At 41.7% G+C, this 17,060-nt stretch overlaps 1 protein-coding gene across 2 annotated transcripts in view; it reads left to right on the top strand.

Moving 5' to 3' along the window:
• PUSL1 (pseudouridine synthase like 1) overlaps positions 1-17,060 on the top strand; it is a 433,096-nt gene that overhangs the window by 94,244 nt on the left and 321,792 nt on the right. Inside the window, exon 1 of one of the 2 annotated variants that reach the window (XM_069241082.1) lies at positions 7,425-7,535. The exons of the other annotated variant lie outside the window; for it this stretch is intronic. Coding sequence (XP_069097183.1) covers positions 7,477-7,535 — 59 coding nt within the window. The 5' untranslated portion in view covers positions 7,425-7,476. Of the gene's footprint in view, positions 1-7,424; positions 7,536-17,060 lie in introns of those variants that run through there. 2 annotated transcript variants of the gene reach the window in all.

Below are 17,060 nucleotides of genomic sequence, written 5' to 3'. Positions count from 1 at the left end.
AAGATTCCATCTAATCTTGCAATAACTTTCTCCTAAATAAACGATGAAAGATCTTCGACCAGCAGAAAGCAAAAATACTCATCAATAATCACCATCGTCAAGAGGACCAAGTAAGTCCACAGCAACTCTCTCCCATGCATGTTTTAGCAAGTCTGACATACTCAAGGGATGTGGGGTGATTTTGGAAGATAAGCAATTGCACAAATTACAGGCTTTCAGTTGTTTCTTGAGTCTCTCATCAAGATGAGGAAACCAAACTCTACAATGTCCTTCATGAGTCACTTCAATTAATTGTTGCTGCAGAGTCTCTGTTATGACAATTCTTGACCCTCGTAAAACAATGCCTTCTTGAGTAACTGATAGTCCATATTTTACATTTTTGAACTTCTGATATTCCTGGTCTTACACATCTTTATTCTACTGTGTGCAAGCGTGAACCTCACATTCTAAGACTGAAATCCAGTCACCACACTCACACACTTATGGTACAATTCTACAGAGTCCTTCAGGAACCAAAAGGGTCCTGTCATTACTACTCACACAACACTACAAATGCCACTCAATGCAGAGATACAGACTATTGTACTAAAGTTAGGCACTTCTGCATATTAGGTAAATACACTTTTGTTAATCTTGAGGTGTCTTATCATATGTTTATAAGAAGTTCATGGCATGATTTACATGGCAAATATTTTCACGGTTCTGCTCATGCTCTGGCTTACAGCCAAACCAGACACAGCGCAACTCCATCATTTACTGTTTTTCCCACCTCTAGTGGATTATGTGCTGTTTAGAAAGCAGTGTGTCTTCTCTGCATCCACAGTGACGTATGAGTGCTTCCATATTTAAAAAAACGAGAAGCCAATTAAAGTACAGCCATGTATTTTTAGAAATTTTCTGCACCCGTTTTGATGCGCACATTGAGAGACTGGTGACACCTAGTAATCACAGTGATTCACGTCATTAAGCGTTTTTAGGTCAAGCCTGCAAGCGTTTTGACCTGTTCTTAAGTATTGTGGGCTTTTAAATTCGCTCACCTCATGCCCATCACTTTTATTCATTCGTCAGCTTGTCTTTCAAAAATCCCTTGATGTCATTAGTAAATGCTTTACAGTTGTCCTGCCTTTGGGCGGCTTTGTTACGCCTTGCAGAGTGACCCTGTTACATGGATTTTTGCACGGTTGCCTATATGTTTTACTGTGAATGAACTACTTTTTTCTTTTGTGTCTCTCCTTCGCACTCATGCTCATGGCGGCCATGGTGCTTTGAATCGGCTCGTTTCTTTTGTGTCTCTCCTTCGTTTTCATGCTCATGGCAGCCATGGTGCTTTGAATCGGCTTGCGCTGCTGCCCCACAGGGAAAGAGCATTAGAAGGTTTGGGGCGCGTAGAGGTACCAAACTGGCATCACGCACGCAGTGCATTGTACTCAACCCCATCAGAGTGCACATTACTGACCCTCACTTACGCCACTTATCCTTTCATCTTTCCGAGGTCGATAACTTGTATGGCAATACAATTGAGTTAAACATCCGTTTACGTTTATGGCGTCAATAGACTACTCTAAACGCACTCTTTGGCCAGCCTGCTATGTTAACTGTGATGTGTGCATGTGCATCAGAGTTGGGCACTAGCAAAAGGATATACCAGGTGAGGGGGACACTCACTCATCAGACTGCGCTGCACATCGCCGTCCATTATGTGATCCGAGGGGTTGAGCCCAGAGACACCCATGCATCCGGCTCTGAGTGTGGGAGTCACTACAGTGGTTGCAGACGTTCTCGGTGCTAGTGCCTGGCACGTCGGGCAAGCAGAAGTGGCCTCGAGAGAGGGACGGCAAGAGTAGTTCACACTCCCGCAGAGCAGTTTCTGTTCTAAAAACGTCTCCCATTAAACAGTGCCCTCTCCCATCTGCAGTACTGGGACCCTCTCGTGCAGCACGCTTTATCTCGCAGTATTTCCTGTCTTGTAAACTGCTGGGAGTTACACGACGCAAATGTGTCTCTCCGGAAGATTTCTTCCCTCATATAGTGCTGAGCTCTCTCTTCTGCAGTAACGCCTCTTACCTGCAGTGTGCTTTCTCGTGCAGTACTCAGGATGCCAAGTCCCCGGTAGAGCGCTATTTCTCTTTACAGTGTAGTCCTGTGCTTTGGCCTCCCTCTCTCTTTTGCATTGCTGTTTATTCCTCCTCCAGCACTCTTACTCTCTTCTGCAGTCCTATTTATTCCTCCTCTAGCACCCTCACTCTCATCTGCAGTGCTGTTTATTCCTCCTCTAGCACCCTCACTCTCATCTGCAGTGCTGTTTATTCCTCCTCTAGCACCCTCACTCTCATCTGCAGTGCTGTTTATTCCTCCTCCAGCACTCTTACTCTCTTCTGCAGTGCTATTTATTCCTCCTCTAGCACCCTCACTCTCGTCTGCAGTGCTGTTTATTCCTCCTCCAGCACTCTTACTCTCTTCTGCAGTGCTGTTTATTCCTCCTCTAGCACCCTCACTCTCATCTGCAGTGCTGTTTATTCCTCCTCCAGCACTCTTACTCTCTTCTGCAGTGCTATTTATTCCTCCTCTAGCACCCTCACTCTCATCTGCAGTGCTGTTTATTCCTCCTCTAGCACCCTCACTCTCATCTGCAGTGCTGTTTATTCCTCCTCCAGCACTCTTACTCTCTTCTGCAGTGCTATTTATTCCTCCTCTAGCACCCTCACTCTCGTCTGCAGTGCTGTTTATTCCTCCTACACACTCTCACTCTTGTCTGCAGTGATGTGTATTCCTCTTCCAGCACTCTCACTCTTGTCTGCAGTGATGTTTCAGTCTTGCATCGCTGCGATCCTTCTTCTCTTTCTGAGTTATAACTTACCCCCACAGCACTCGCACCGTTTGTCCCATGCAATGTTTGGATCTCTCACACAGTAGAGGTGTGTCTCTCATCCAGTGCTGGATGAGTGTTTTCCAAGCAGTCCTGAGGTCTCTCAAAATGTGATACTGTCTCCGATGCAAGGCTGTTTCTTTCAGTGTTGTGGGTCTCTCTCACATGTAGTGCTGTGGTCTCTCGTGAAGTTCTGAGGTCTTCCCTAAGGTGCTGCCTCAGCCCCTTTGTCTCTACTGCAAAGTACCAAATCTCTCTCATGCAGAGCTGCGGTCTCTACACCGGAGTGCACTCTGGATTGTTAGGTCAAGCGCGCAAGCGCTTTTCGATCTCGTTGTAACAATGCTATGGGCAGGACACGTCACCATATAGTGCACGAAAGGCGGGCGTTTCACCTTACAGTGGGGAAACTGCGAGTGTACAATACTTCCCTCGCACTCGGGGTGCAATTCAAAAGTGGGTGAATGGAAAGCACCCTGCACTATTTTTAAAGATTGGACGGTGCCCCAGCACATGGGCGGATGAGATGTGTAACCACTAATGTTAATTAATAACATTTACCCATTCATGTTAGTAACATTTAGGTGTTAACTGTTAACCTTGTGCCCTACCACAAAACCTGTATATGGAATAAATAAAGGCTATCTCAGACTTACATACACTTTTAATGTGACCCTACGCCAGATGTTCTTTATCTGAAATGGAGGTTCCTTGTTACCACAAAGCCAATGTTTCTAAAAAATAAAAGCATATTTACTAGTACTGGCACTTTCATTTGAAATGTAACAAGTCTCAGTGAGTCCAGTTGGCAGGCATAGGGCAGCCTCTTAACAGGCACGGGACATGTTATTATTGGGCTTTATGACAGAGGGTGCTAAAGATACTTGTCACACTGCATGCAGGATTTTTACACACCTGTCCATAATGTAGTGCTCACCATCAGTGAACATGGCACTTCCCATGGTCCGCCACTAGGGTCGTGAAAATGAAATGTAGGACGTCATGTTACAATGGAGATCACTGTTCACACTTGTGTTATGGTACACTGGCTTGTATTAAAGTACAGTTGTTTCTCTGCAAACCACTAACACAATTATTGGACACAAATGTGCTCCTGTGAGAGTTACAATACGCATACAGTTATTTCTGTGCAACCTTGACTTACTACACTGCCACTTGTGTTTCCCTTCAGACTACCCATATTTGTGTTACAGTTTATTCATGTACCCATACATCCATCATTACTGTCCAATCCTAAACAAATGTGTTGATCTACACATACCCACTGTGCAGACATCTATACACATTTGTGTCTGTAGGGGCACTTGTGTCACTGTATATATGGTGTAACTGGACACACATTTGTGTTATTGTGAAAACAAGTACACATAATTGTGTAATTGTTCACACTTGCATTACTGTGCAGACCACTTTCCATAGTTATTTTGTGCACACACATGTATTACTGTACACACCTCTGTTATTGAACACAAACTATTTTCATATGGAGACCACTTTGTGATCCAGTTGTTACTATACACATACTTGTGCTAACTGTTCAGAGCACTGTGCATGTTTGTGTTACGACGAAGGTGAGTAAACATAATTTCTATTGCACAGACCCTTGTATCGCTGTGCAGACCACAACACTTAGCTGTGTTATGTGCTCACCTTTGTGTTGCAGTGCAAACCACTCAAAACACTTATGTTATTGAATACAAACCGCTCTCTTGTGGAGGCCACTGTAGACAACTTTGTGACATATTTCTGCATACACAGTATCACAAACACATTTGTTATTGTGCAGACCAAAGTGCACTCTGCTACTGCATACACTTGTCTTATTGTGCAGACTGCTAAATGTGTGTTTATGGTACTTCCCACCCACTTGTGTTTCTGTGCAAAACTTTGTGCACAGTTTTATTTCCAGAAACGCTCATGTTGCTCCTTTGCAGACCACAGTATTTTTTTTTTTTTTTTACTGCGCAGCACAATGCATACATTTGTGTTACTGCATACACACTTGAGGTACTCTACACCTACTTGTAATCTGTGCAAACCACTGGCAATGTGTCTTCTGTGAACACCACTGGACATGTGTCTTATTAAATACAATTTTTTTTTGTGAAAGCCATAATTATGTTGCACTACACACTTGAGTTACTGTTCACACATGGAGAGAAAGATCCATCTTCATTTTTTGATGCAGATGGAGGCAGAAGGTAAATGGAAGTGATTTAGCTATATAGAGGGCCACTGGAATTATGTGGCAGGGATAGACCAAATTATGAGGCAGGGGTTGCCAATGTATGTGACAAGAAAAGTCTGGTTATCAATTTACAACGCCAATAGCTCTAATTCAAGCAAATCCGAGACATATTGCATTGCAAATGCAATTATTTCCCTTAGCAATCAAGTCTTTCGGTGCTGCAGTCAAGGTTTCCCCGCACTTCACTCTTACCCTTTCCCGACACTATCCCTTGATTAGATTTCTGGGCCTCGTCAAACGTACATCAATAAAGCTCTGTTGTTATAAAGTGCAAATGATTTGTCACTGTAAACTTTAATTTATACCAGGTATAGTTGCCAGACTGCTATATCACACAATCTGCTATCCATTCTGGGATACGTCCCTAAAAACCAAAAAAGTGTCCTTCTTGCATAATGTAACTGGTGCTCATATAAAGCACTCCAAAAGCCTCGGGTCGAGTTTGCGCTAAATAAAACTGAAAAAAACACTGAAAAAAGTCTGAGACAGCACCATCTCCCAGTCTAAGGTTGTGGTAGCTTTTCAGACTGTTTAGAGCAGTGATACTCATAGTACGGCCCGGGGGCCGCATGCGGCCCTCTTGACCTTTACATGCGGCCCAGCAGCACTGGGCTGCTCTTAGCTAGACTCGGCACCAACAATAAAAAAATTTAAATAAACAGGCAAGTATTTATTTAAGGAGAGTTGAAGGTTAACAAAAGAGATAAGATAGGGGTTCTGTACAATGTAACATCAGAAACATCTTAATTTTTAAAGACATATTTGAAACAAAAATGTAAAAGCAGGATCAAGTCTGCTCAAAATTCAAAAATTGTATTTCATTAACACGCAGAACCTTAACCTTCGTTCACCAGATTATATCAGTGCATTGAAGAAATATATTTTTTCAAAGTTATAATTTTCCAACCAGAATTTAGAAACATTCACTCCCCCATCTCCCACCCCGACAACAATGCCTTTGGTGATCTTAGAGGCAAGTCAGCTATGTGCACTCCTTCGGTGGCCTAGGTTTCAATTATACAAAAAAATTACAGTTTATTAAATCAAACACAAAAAGGTTTTGTGCAGCACACATCCTAAAGTCATGCGAGGTCCTCATATGTGATAATGAACAAAAAGGAGGGAAAGTGAAATAAAACATTTGCATAGGATCCCACAGTTTGGTTAAGGGGAGAAGCCCTGATTATTCCCAAGTTTATGGTTTCACATTGTGCTATTCAGACACTAGAAGTATAGCTTTGCTTCCCTTACACCAACTTTACCACCAACCCCCGACTGCCACCCTGCTGCCATCAGTGGGCCCTCCATCACATCAAAGACCAAACTCTGCGGCCCCCGTGAAAATGTTTGCGAGTACCCATGGTTTAGAGAGACCTTTCAATCAAAGTTGACAGTCACAGACCTAAAACGAAGACTCACAGGCACACTGTTACAACATGACACGATCGAATCCGCCATATTGTAGATATTACCTTCAATATCATTGTGAACAATAACATCGAAAACAATATAGAATGCTGTACAATAATAGTTTTTAAAATGCAAGGTAAACTATATAAAACTGTAGTTCGCTATTAAGTATCCCATATTATACATGAATATCCGTGTAAAGAAGCTGAAAAGTAAAAAAAGATTCTCAACGTTATTTCTAATACAATTTTAGAAATATGTGTATCTAGCAGTTCGACGCCACGTCAAGCGTCTGAAGCGCTCTATAAATGCTATTCGTGAACAATACAATGGTACCAGGTTGTAATTAATCGGCCGTGACAATATCTACAGCTCAATCAGCAACATATTTGTTGAAGACCGTTCGGACTCTAAACATGGAAGAAAGAGTTGACTTGTTAACCTTCAACCCACATGACGTGTTTCCGTGTGGTAGCCATCTTGGAAGAAACACCCTTAAATTATCATAGAAACGACAATGCCGGGTAAACAAAAACATTTGTAATTTCTCAAACAGTCCAAAATAGAGATTTATTTTAGAAAACGCTTGTACATTCACTGCGTTAGAAAAGCTATATTTTGCGAGTTAATGTAAAAAAAGTAAATCAATGCTTATTTGGCAATTTATTTTGCTATTTAACGAGGGTGTCTATTATCTGTTTCGCAGAATTGTAAATAACCTAGGAACACTCTTGATTTTTCTGTAATTTAATCTTATCGCTTTACACTTAAGGGAGTGAATGCCGCTCAAACATGGTCGGCATTATGGAGGTCACAAGTGCCAGTGCGTGCCATCGTTGCGTGTCCGTCTTTTATTTTCTTCCCGTACTCCGGTAGAGGGATCTCTCAAATCATTGCCGCATACCTTGCGTGCTGTTTAGATTTGGGAAGCATGAGCTCCCCACGGGTCAGATATTTAGTTCTATTCCAGTATTGTGGAACGAAGTATAGGTATGTGCTCTGCATTCCACAGTGCCAAGAACAGTCACAGTGACTTAAAATAAATTCTGCGGTTTCATGTGTGCTTATTGCTTTTTTGATTCTAAAACTGGCAATTACACTATTTTAAACACCTATTTATAAAATGTTTTTCTGATCAATAACATATATTTAATCTTACGTGTGCAACATTTTCATTCCGTGGTTATTTGAAATGTCTGGGATAGCAGCTTTTGTGTGGCTGTGTCCTTTTTTGGTGTGTTCTCCATTTTTTTTTTTATCGGAGTGTAGTTCAGTTTATTTAAACAATCGAGGATTGTTTTTAATATAAAAGCATGTTCTGTTCCGTGTATATTCACATTTGTAGTTTGTTGGTGTCCACTTCCATAAAGATGATTCTTTAGAAAAACGATATATTGTAATGCGATATAGAGAGGTGTGATTTGCAAAGATGCCAAGTTGCTAGCCTCCTGCCAGATGTGAATAGTTTAGCCTGGCTTGCTTAAAATGGAAAACACATCTATAAGTGTCGGAAAAAAACACAGGGGCATACAAACTATTCACGCTTGCCATTGGTCAACTTGAGATTCTTGTTTCCCTCTGAATTGAATATATAACAGTAAGACAGTTCTGAGTTGGAAGTGTGCAGGGAGGGTCTCTCAAGTTGTGTCACTGCAGTATCAATGGTTCTTTGTTCAATTCGTCGACTCTTTCTACAGTAAAACAAATGCAGCAGAGCAGTTCAGTTCTTGCCATTCTGGTGATTTGTTGAAATTGAAAAGAATATTACGGATTCTCACAGGATGGCAGGGGCGGAGTGCGAATGGAAGTAGTGTTAGGCACCAGCAGCAAGGGTAGTTACAAATTCTGCCATCAAAAGCGACAGCAAAGATAAATACTATAGAAACATTGTTCCAACTGACTTTATTGGCCACAAACAGACTTTACTGAACAAACTTGGTTGTTTTGTTACTATCCTCAATAGAAATTTAAAACACCTCCTGAAAACAATGTTGGTTGTTTTTGTGAAGTTATAAGATGTGCTGGGGCGTGTATTTCAAACTTGAGGTGGGTTTTAGGAGAACAAGTATTGGTTGTTTTGTTGCTATCCTCAACAGAAATGTAAAATATATTATGAAAACAATGTTGGTTGTTTTTGCGAAATAAAGTTATAAGATGTGCTAGGGAGTGTATTTCAAACGTGAGGTGCATTTTAGGAGAACAAGTATTGTGTATTTTAGGTCTTGTTGGGACCAGATTGCAAAATCTGTTATATATTGAGTACGTATAGAATAACATACATTTAGGACAATCTTAAACTATCTACTTTGTAGTTAGTTTTTACAATGCGCTCTTTATGATATTGCAGTTATTTGTAATTTGATTTAAAGAAGGATAAAGCGATTTGGCCACAAACAACTGAGATCTGGGTCTTCTGCCAGGGCCAGGATTATACCCTGCACCTGAAGGTCAAAAACTTGAATGTAATGACTATTTTTTAAAATATTGCGCATGAAAACCAGCAGACTAGATTTTAAGAAGTACTATGTAACATATTTACAAAGGTGCATTATTATATATATCTATACATATGAACTGAAAAAAAAAAAAAAGGGTACAGAGTCATTCTAGTTCGCTTCAAATTTTACACACACAAAACCATAGAAATTCAGCAGTTATAGTTATACATAGCTCAAGAAACTATAACTCGTGCCGTAAGGTAACGCTAACTCACGCCCCTGGCATGCACATGTTTCTGATTAATGTTTTTATTGCAAATGTTGTGGTGATATTATCAATTATGTCACAGAAGACATCATGACCGATGTAATATGTGGGGTAATTAGCAGTGCACGGTTAGGGTGTGAGTTATAGTTACCTTGGGGCACGTGTTATAGTTTCTTGAGATCCCGGGCCAATATGGGTCCTGGTGACCCCATCCCCTGGGACATAGCCCATTACTAAAAAGGGAGGGAGATGGGTGGCCCTCACCCGGGCCAATTTTGCCCACTAGGGCCCCATCCCCTGGGCTCTAGCTAATTAGTGAAAGGGGAGGGGGGACTGTATGGCCCCCCCTGGGCCCATTTTGTCCCCAGGGGCCCTATCCACCAGGGCTCGGCCACATCATGAAAGGGGAGGGACAACGCATGGCCCTGCTCCCCGTCGGCTGATTTTGTTTTCCCTGGAACCCCATCCCGCAGGGCCCAGCCAATTAATAAAAGAGGAGGATGGCCATGCCCCCCCTCCATGGGCCAAGTTTGGCCCCAGGGACTGCATCCGTAGGAGCCAGGCCAATTAGTTCAACGGGAGGGGCCGGGGTGAGTCTGGCCCTGGGGATCCCACCCTCTGGGGACGGCCCCTTGTGCTGAGTGCACTGACCCCACCCCGGGCACCCAGTGTGCACTTTTGGGGACCTCTGGGGGAAAGTCAATGCCCCCATGGCCCCTGCCGTCTCCCTACATCCAGTGGGAGCCATCATTGCTGCTGCCGACCCTGGGAAGTGGCTGTCCACTGGGCCATTAATAGCTCCAGGAGGGGGGACACATGCCTCCTCCCTTTTGTTTTTGCAGGGCCAGCCCGGGCAGGTGGTGGTCTCCTTGGCTGAAAACAGTCCGGGAGGGGGGCCCTGTGCCCCCCCTCCTCATTAAAATGTAGCTAAGCCCTGGTGAGGTGGTGGTCCCTGGGGCCAAATATGGCCCCCCTCCCCCTTTGACTATATGATCATGGCCCCGGGAAAGTGGTGGTCCCTGGGGCCCTATTGGGCTCATGAGGGGGGGGTCCGCCCGGCCTCCATCTTATAATTTGGCCTAGCTGAGGGTAGGTGGGGGGTCTCTTGGGCCGTAAACGGCCTTGGGAGGGGAGCCGCGCTGCCCCCTTCACTTAATCTAGATTTGGCCTGCCCTGGGGAGGTGGCGGCACCTGGGGCAGGGATCGACCATGGGGAAGGGGTCGCGTGCGTCCTCTTCCAAACATAATTAGTGGTATTTGCCCCTGGGACCTGGCACACCTAGGGGCTGATGTCTAAACAGGTGCGGAGACTGCACTTGTTTTTTTTTGTTTTAATTTTCAACAGGAGTCGCGTAGCTAGGAGATCAGGGTATTCCTGCCCTGCCCCTCCCCCCCTTCTCTTTTTTTTTGTTTTTTTTGGGGACTCGACTGAGTCAGAGTTCCAAAATGGCTCCCAACACTTCCTGGTTGAAATGTTGACAGCCAGTCAGATCTCAGCATAAGATCTGTCGGCTCCAAAGAGGATGCGCATCCCTAGATATCTTTTCCTTTAATTTTTCAAAAGCTAGTGAACAAATTTGCACCAAATCACAAAAATACATGCTCTAGCTTTCTGCTAAATTTGGTGTAATTCCATTCATTAGTTCAGGCTGTAACTGTGTCTAAAATCACTGTGAGAATTAACACTGGAAATACGCTTTTTTTGACCTGCTTCCCCCCTTTTTCTTGGCGCCCACTTGAGGAATCACCCAAAACTTACAGTGCACAATAAAAGGCACTTCTTTGAGAAAATTTAGTGCAGATTAGTCAAATGACATCAGAGTTATAACTAAACCAAAAAACTATTTCCTAATTAGAACCACCTACAGAGTGTTTGAGTATGGTGTCTACTTCCCCTATAAACTCCAAAAAATCCAAGGCTGGGTGCTGTGTTTGTGGTTTTCTTCTTGCTTCCCTGCCCCCCATTAAAAAAAAACAAAAAAAACGGTGGACCATTGGAGTTTCTTTTTCTCCCCTGCCCCCACATGCAGTCACTGCAAATATATTTTGGCATTGTATGTCTCTGAACCTGAAAGTTGCTGAAAAGCAAATACTAACGTGCAAGTTCTCCTCTCAGGGCACAAAGGGCAGGAAGCACAATTTTAACATCTGAAATGGCGCTTTGCAGTGGTTTATTATAAGCCATCAAGATGTAAATTCATGTTAATCTTTCCCTTTATTTGCTCTACAGTCTGGTTTATGGGGGGGGGGGCAAGGAAGTGATTTGGTGGAACAATGCTTCAGAGAAACTTATGCTTGTATCTAGATTGCTGCTTATCTTAGGGGCAACCTAGCCAGAGACGCTGCCACAGCTAACTCCGAGTCTCTGAACCCTAAGACACTGCCATACCCAAAATCACTATAGTATCACCCTGCTTTTAGTAGCCAAGACATTACTCTGAATTGTTGTGAGGATGTGTGTTTTTTTGATTGGCATTTCATTCAATTTGTGGAGATGTTATCAGTAGTGTGAATGAGTAAGTGTGACACTGGAGGGATGTCGTCAGGAAAAAAAAAGCACTGTGGAGGGCAGCCACAGGCAGCGTGAGTGGGAATAAATAATGCCGAAGCAGATCAGGAGCAGCAGATGGGCACAGATTGCCTTAAATCATCGGTGCTTGGTCCCTGCTCCACTGAAAGGATCAGAATTGAGGTTTGGTTAGTACTGGCCAGTTAAGGAGGGTGCCTAGAAGAGGGACACTGCAGCCTACAAATGGTAAGCAATGAGTGGGCACTGAGCCCTATTTGTAAACAATAGTGTCTTACAAGGAAGACACATGTTCTAGTACATGCTCTTGCAGGCTTGACACTAAAAATCAGGGGTGGAAGCACTGGGCTTTTCAAATATATTTCAAACAAATTTGCCCTTTACTTTTGGACACCTGTCCTTTTATTGTATCTCATTGCCATGTAGTGATTGTGCAACATCTCATACCCCTGGTGAGACCTGGGGCTTCTGAGTGGCTGAGTAGAAGACTACTGAGTTTCTTTTTCATGTTTGGGAGAATGGGTTTAATGGAGTGAACTATGTGGATAGAGTTGAGTTGTTGTATATAAAGATACATTGTGCTCGAAACATGTCTGCTCTTAAGCATTAGTGAAGCAAAGAAGTGTATGGGAGGTTATTTTACTTTAGGGTTGCATCACTGGGAACACTACATTAAAATAATAATCATAATAAGACCTTCAGGTTACTTAGCACGTATAAAGATCCCACCAATCACCGAAATGGTGTTAACTACTGCTTAATGTGTAGTCAGTTAACGTTAAATGTAGAATGATGTTCATTCATCAATAAACCAGATGAGGAAAGTGGGCCCTTATAGGGAAAGAGGGTCATATTACAGGGGAACATGTTCCTAGATTGCACTGATGCTTACATTGTGCTTTAGTAAAGATGGCCTTTTCTGCATTGTTTCTGTTTTTAAGGAATAGAACTGGGGTGCATGCGAGGTTGTGCTTTGGATCAGACCAGCAGTGCCTTAGTGATAATTTTTGTGTCCCCAAAACAGAAATGAAAAGTGGAGGATATATATGTAGCTGTTATTTTTACTTGCTGCAGTACTGTGGAAAGAATAGTGTTTTCAGCACAGGAGGATTTTTTAGTGCTTTATATATTATAAGGGAACATTCCATAACTTCCCTAGAATGTGTCCAGCATTCCATTGTAATGCAATAAATAGGGTATATTTTTCCCACCTGTGTATTTTGAATGCCATTTGAATGGCTTTTATTATGGGCTATAGAAGATCAATAAATAATTAAGAATGATAAAAAGAATATCTATATTCCCCAAAGAAGTATTCTGAGTGATTGTGGATTATTGTTCATATCTTAACGACATTGTGCCCTGGCACACAAAAGGTCTCAATTCTTGTGTTAGGTAGATTGCCATTGCATCCCTGACCTAGCATACCTACAGTGGTCATGGCAGACTTTCACTGTATGTGCACCTGTAGCGCAAGGCCATGGCAAGTCCTCTTCCACGGACTTCGCGAAAGCAAGAGGATTGTTATTGAATTGCTCAGCTAAGTAAATACTTTACAGCAGTGGTTCTTACCTTTTGAGTTCTGTGGACCCCATGTAACAATTAGTGGATCCCAGGGGCCCCCAGTAAATCATTACTGGAATCCAGGGACCCACCCACTGAGTCATTACAGGAAGCGGGATACCCAGGTCGAAGTGTTTTCAATTATTTGAATGGCAAAGCAATACACAAAATTACAAACGCAATCATTCATCAAATAAATATACAAATGATGGAAACATCTATATTTTAATTTTAATGGAAAGGTTCGAGCTTATCTAAATTCAACTGAGGACACATATTGTCCATACTATACGCTGTTTGATGCACTTGCTCTGTTCCTACAAATCAATCAGCGGTTAATAACAGTATTTTTAGTTTCTAATTTCAAATTCCTTCACATTTACAGAACAATTTAAACATTTCAGATGTGCATTTGCTTCTTTATTTAGTCTGTTAATACTATGTAATTTTCTAAGCAGTCACTGCTCCCCCTGAGTAGGCTTCGCAGACTGCCAGGGATCTCTCACCCCAGGTTAAGCTCCACTGTTCTCCGGGGAGTGGGTGGCTGTAATGGAGGCGTGTGACCAGCAAAAGCGAATCGCAAACGAAAGACTGAACAAAATGTGAAAGAGGCTCAGGTTGTGGAGGAACTACACAGAGGGGTTCTCCTGTCGTTTAATGGGCAACTAGAAAGAGTAGTGTGAAAATGGTAAAAACATTCAAAAGTACATTTCAGCAACAAATAATTAATTTATAACAGCAATTCTTTCGATCCTCACTAGCCTAAGTGTTTGCTGGGTGTATTTACATACCATCTTTTCTGACTTGCTAAGTTTTTACGAGAACACAGCATTTTAAAGTTTTTGAGCTTGTGGAATTTACATATTTAGGGTAAACACCTACTTTTGGATGCCACGTACACCATAAACTGATCCTCGAGGAACATGGTTGGTCTTAAAAAGGTACTGCGTTGCAACATTTGAAAGACTTCTAGGCTTCTCTTTCACATATATGGAAGCTGAGATGTTCCAAAGCGCCACAATCATGAATTAGTGCAGCAGGTGAAGTATCACAGGGACAAAGAGATGTCAGGTGCCAGTATGCTCCAAATAGGATTTTCTTTTACTACAGCACAAGAGCGAGTCCATTATGGCCTATGTCAACTGTGCAACACCAGTAGCACGCCCTGGTCACGTAATAATAATTTCAAGTAGTTTTTTTTAATGTTGTACATTAGATTGTGTTAGTCCATTTAGTAATATTCATTAAAATATATAGTTTCCAAATGCAGATGTACCAAGCATGCTGCATTTTTTTCTGAAATTTACAACTGTGTTTGGGAAAAAAAGCAAGTCTCTAGATGGTGGGTTTGGCTCTGAAATGGCTCTAGAGTTCCATGAGACAATTCTTTTAGCTCAAGGCTGTCTTGACCCTTCATTGGTTATTTCACATATTGTAGTTGTAAATGTATTTATATAGTGCTTACGACCCCTGACAAGGCATTGAATCACTTTTTGCAGCGAGTAACACAGTTCTGTGGATCCCAAGATTAGTAATTAGTAGTTGAGTAAATTTTTTGAAAAAAATATTTTGTGTAATTTGTGTCAGGATTATGCTCTTGATTTCATGTGTTTAGTAGAATTTGGAGTAGGTATAGAATGATAGGAGTGGATGAGAAAGGGGTGAGCTGTTTTGTAAGTAATGGCCATGATGTTAGTTTGGCGGCATGGCTAAAAGGAGAGGTGAAAGTTGAGAAGGATGCTTGGGAGTTTATACCTAGGCCTTGAAAAATCATAAAAATGTTACTAGACCTGCAGGTCTAGTTACTTAAATAATCAGCACACCCCAGTTGTAATGCTCTTGACCCATAAACTGGTTTCAAATAATGTGATCCTGGGCAAATATTTTAATTCACCATGCTGCCATTTTCTTCTTTATCACCTATGAGAGAAGCTTCAAATACCCAAGTTCAGCATGTCTGCTGTACAAAACACCTTTGTTTGATTTAATAGACTAAACTTTTGCTCCATGTACAATAAAAAATCTAGCCATATATCTAGGATACACATCTGCTAACCTGCCTCCTAGTTCATTAACTGCATTGTCATCAGGGAGAGGGATGTTTCTCATATCAAATACATACCTGACGCATGAAGTGGTAGCACACCTATTTGTAATCAGCAGATTTCTTTATTGAAATGGCCTCAAAATTTCCCACTGACGTGGTTTTACTGACATAACTATATGGTATACAATGTCCGAAAATCATGATTTTGCAAATATTTGACATTTGCACATCACCAAGTAAAGTATTCTGATTTGTTTTGCTGCTATTTAAATCTTTATTTGCATCACACTTCTGAATGAAAAAAATGTTATTTGATAATTCCAGCTGTATTTTGAAATACTTGTACTATTCATTCACAATCTGTTTAACTGTTGTGTGTTAGGAAAAAAATCGACATCTTACAGCCTTTTGTTTCACAATTATTGTCAGAGATCTCATTTGACAAAAACCTCTAACTGTAATAAGATAAATAAAAGTAAACACTATTTTCCAGGATAAGATAAGCAACAATTAGTAAATTGACAAACTGACATTTGACCTCTGTCCTTAAACAGACAACAAATGTAGCAAGATAAAAAAACAAAAATGTAAAGGCGTCATTATCGCTCATTCACTTTCTGAATGAACAGAACACCTGTTCTTTTTCAGCTTAAGTTCACTCGCCAGAAGGGACGAGAAGGTGATTAAAATAGCTCGACCTCATAAAGTCTAACTTGCCATAGCAAGTAGATTTTTCAAGGCCTGAATTAGTAGTCAGAAGGTTTGGGATGAGTCAGGGGGTGAAGGGGTGTTAAGGACACATGTTTTTTTTTTATAATAGCAAAATATGATATATATATATATATATATATGTGTATATATATATATATTTACACACACACGTCACTTGGTAAAGTTGTGTTTGCTTGCTTAAACGCATATATAAATACCCATATGTTCATTGAAACGCCAATGTTTATTTATATGGTCTGCTATCCACATTTATGATGTGGTACATTTTTATGATTTCAAATAACTGTAACTTATATATACATAAGTATACACAGGCACTTACTGTAGCTATTAGTAGCAGGAGTACTCCTCTATGTATGCACCCATAAGTATATTGAAGCTGCAACTCTGACATACACATGTATCCCATGGTGTAATATACAGTTTTCCCCAATGTAAATGGAGCTGATTATTACAGGAGATACAGTTCAAATGCAAAAACAACAAGTGATGGACGGAATGCTGAACATTGTCAAACATTCACCCCCAGTCACAGATCTGGGTTTAATCCATCGCTTTTTTGCTGCCCATGCCATTCCAGTTTGGACCCAGCCATATGCAAATCAGTCTTGACCCTGTTCCCAATGGGAACAGTCCAGCCCGAACTGCTAGGCCAGGTCTTCCCTGGACTGGAAACAAGCATCCTGGTACCGGTTTCGGGGTTTCACCCCTCATCAGCCAGGCTAGCTTGAATCCAGTGGCATGGGAAGCACGGGACCCACGTCTGGGCATACCCTTCCCACTTAGGGCGACAAATGCAAAAACAACAAGTGATGGACGGAATGCTGAACATTGTCAAACATTCACCCCCAGTCACAGATCTGGGTTTAATCCATCGTTTTTTTGCTGCCCATGCCATTCCAGTTTGGACCCAGCCATATGCAAATCAGTCTTGACCCTG

The sequence above is a fragment of the Pleurodeles waltl genome, chromosome 6, assembly GCF_031143425.1.
Source record: "Pleurodeles waltl isolate 20211129_DDA chromosome 6, aPleWal1.hap1.20221129, whole genome shotgun sequence".
Lineage (NCBI taxonomy): Eukaryota > Metazoa > Chordata > Amphibia > Caudata > Salamandridae > Pleurodeles > Pleurodeles waltl.
This window is presented reverse-complemented; position numbering and strand designations above follow the sequence as displayed.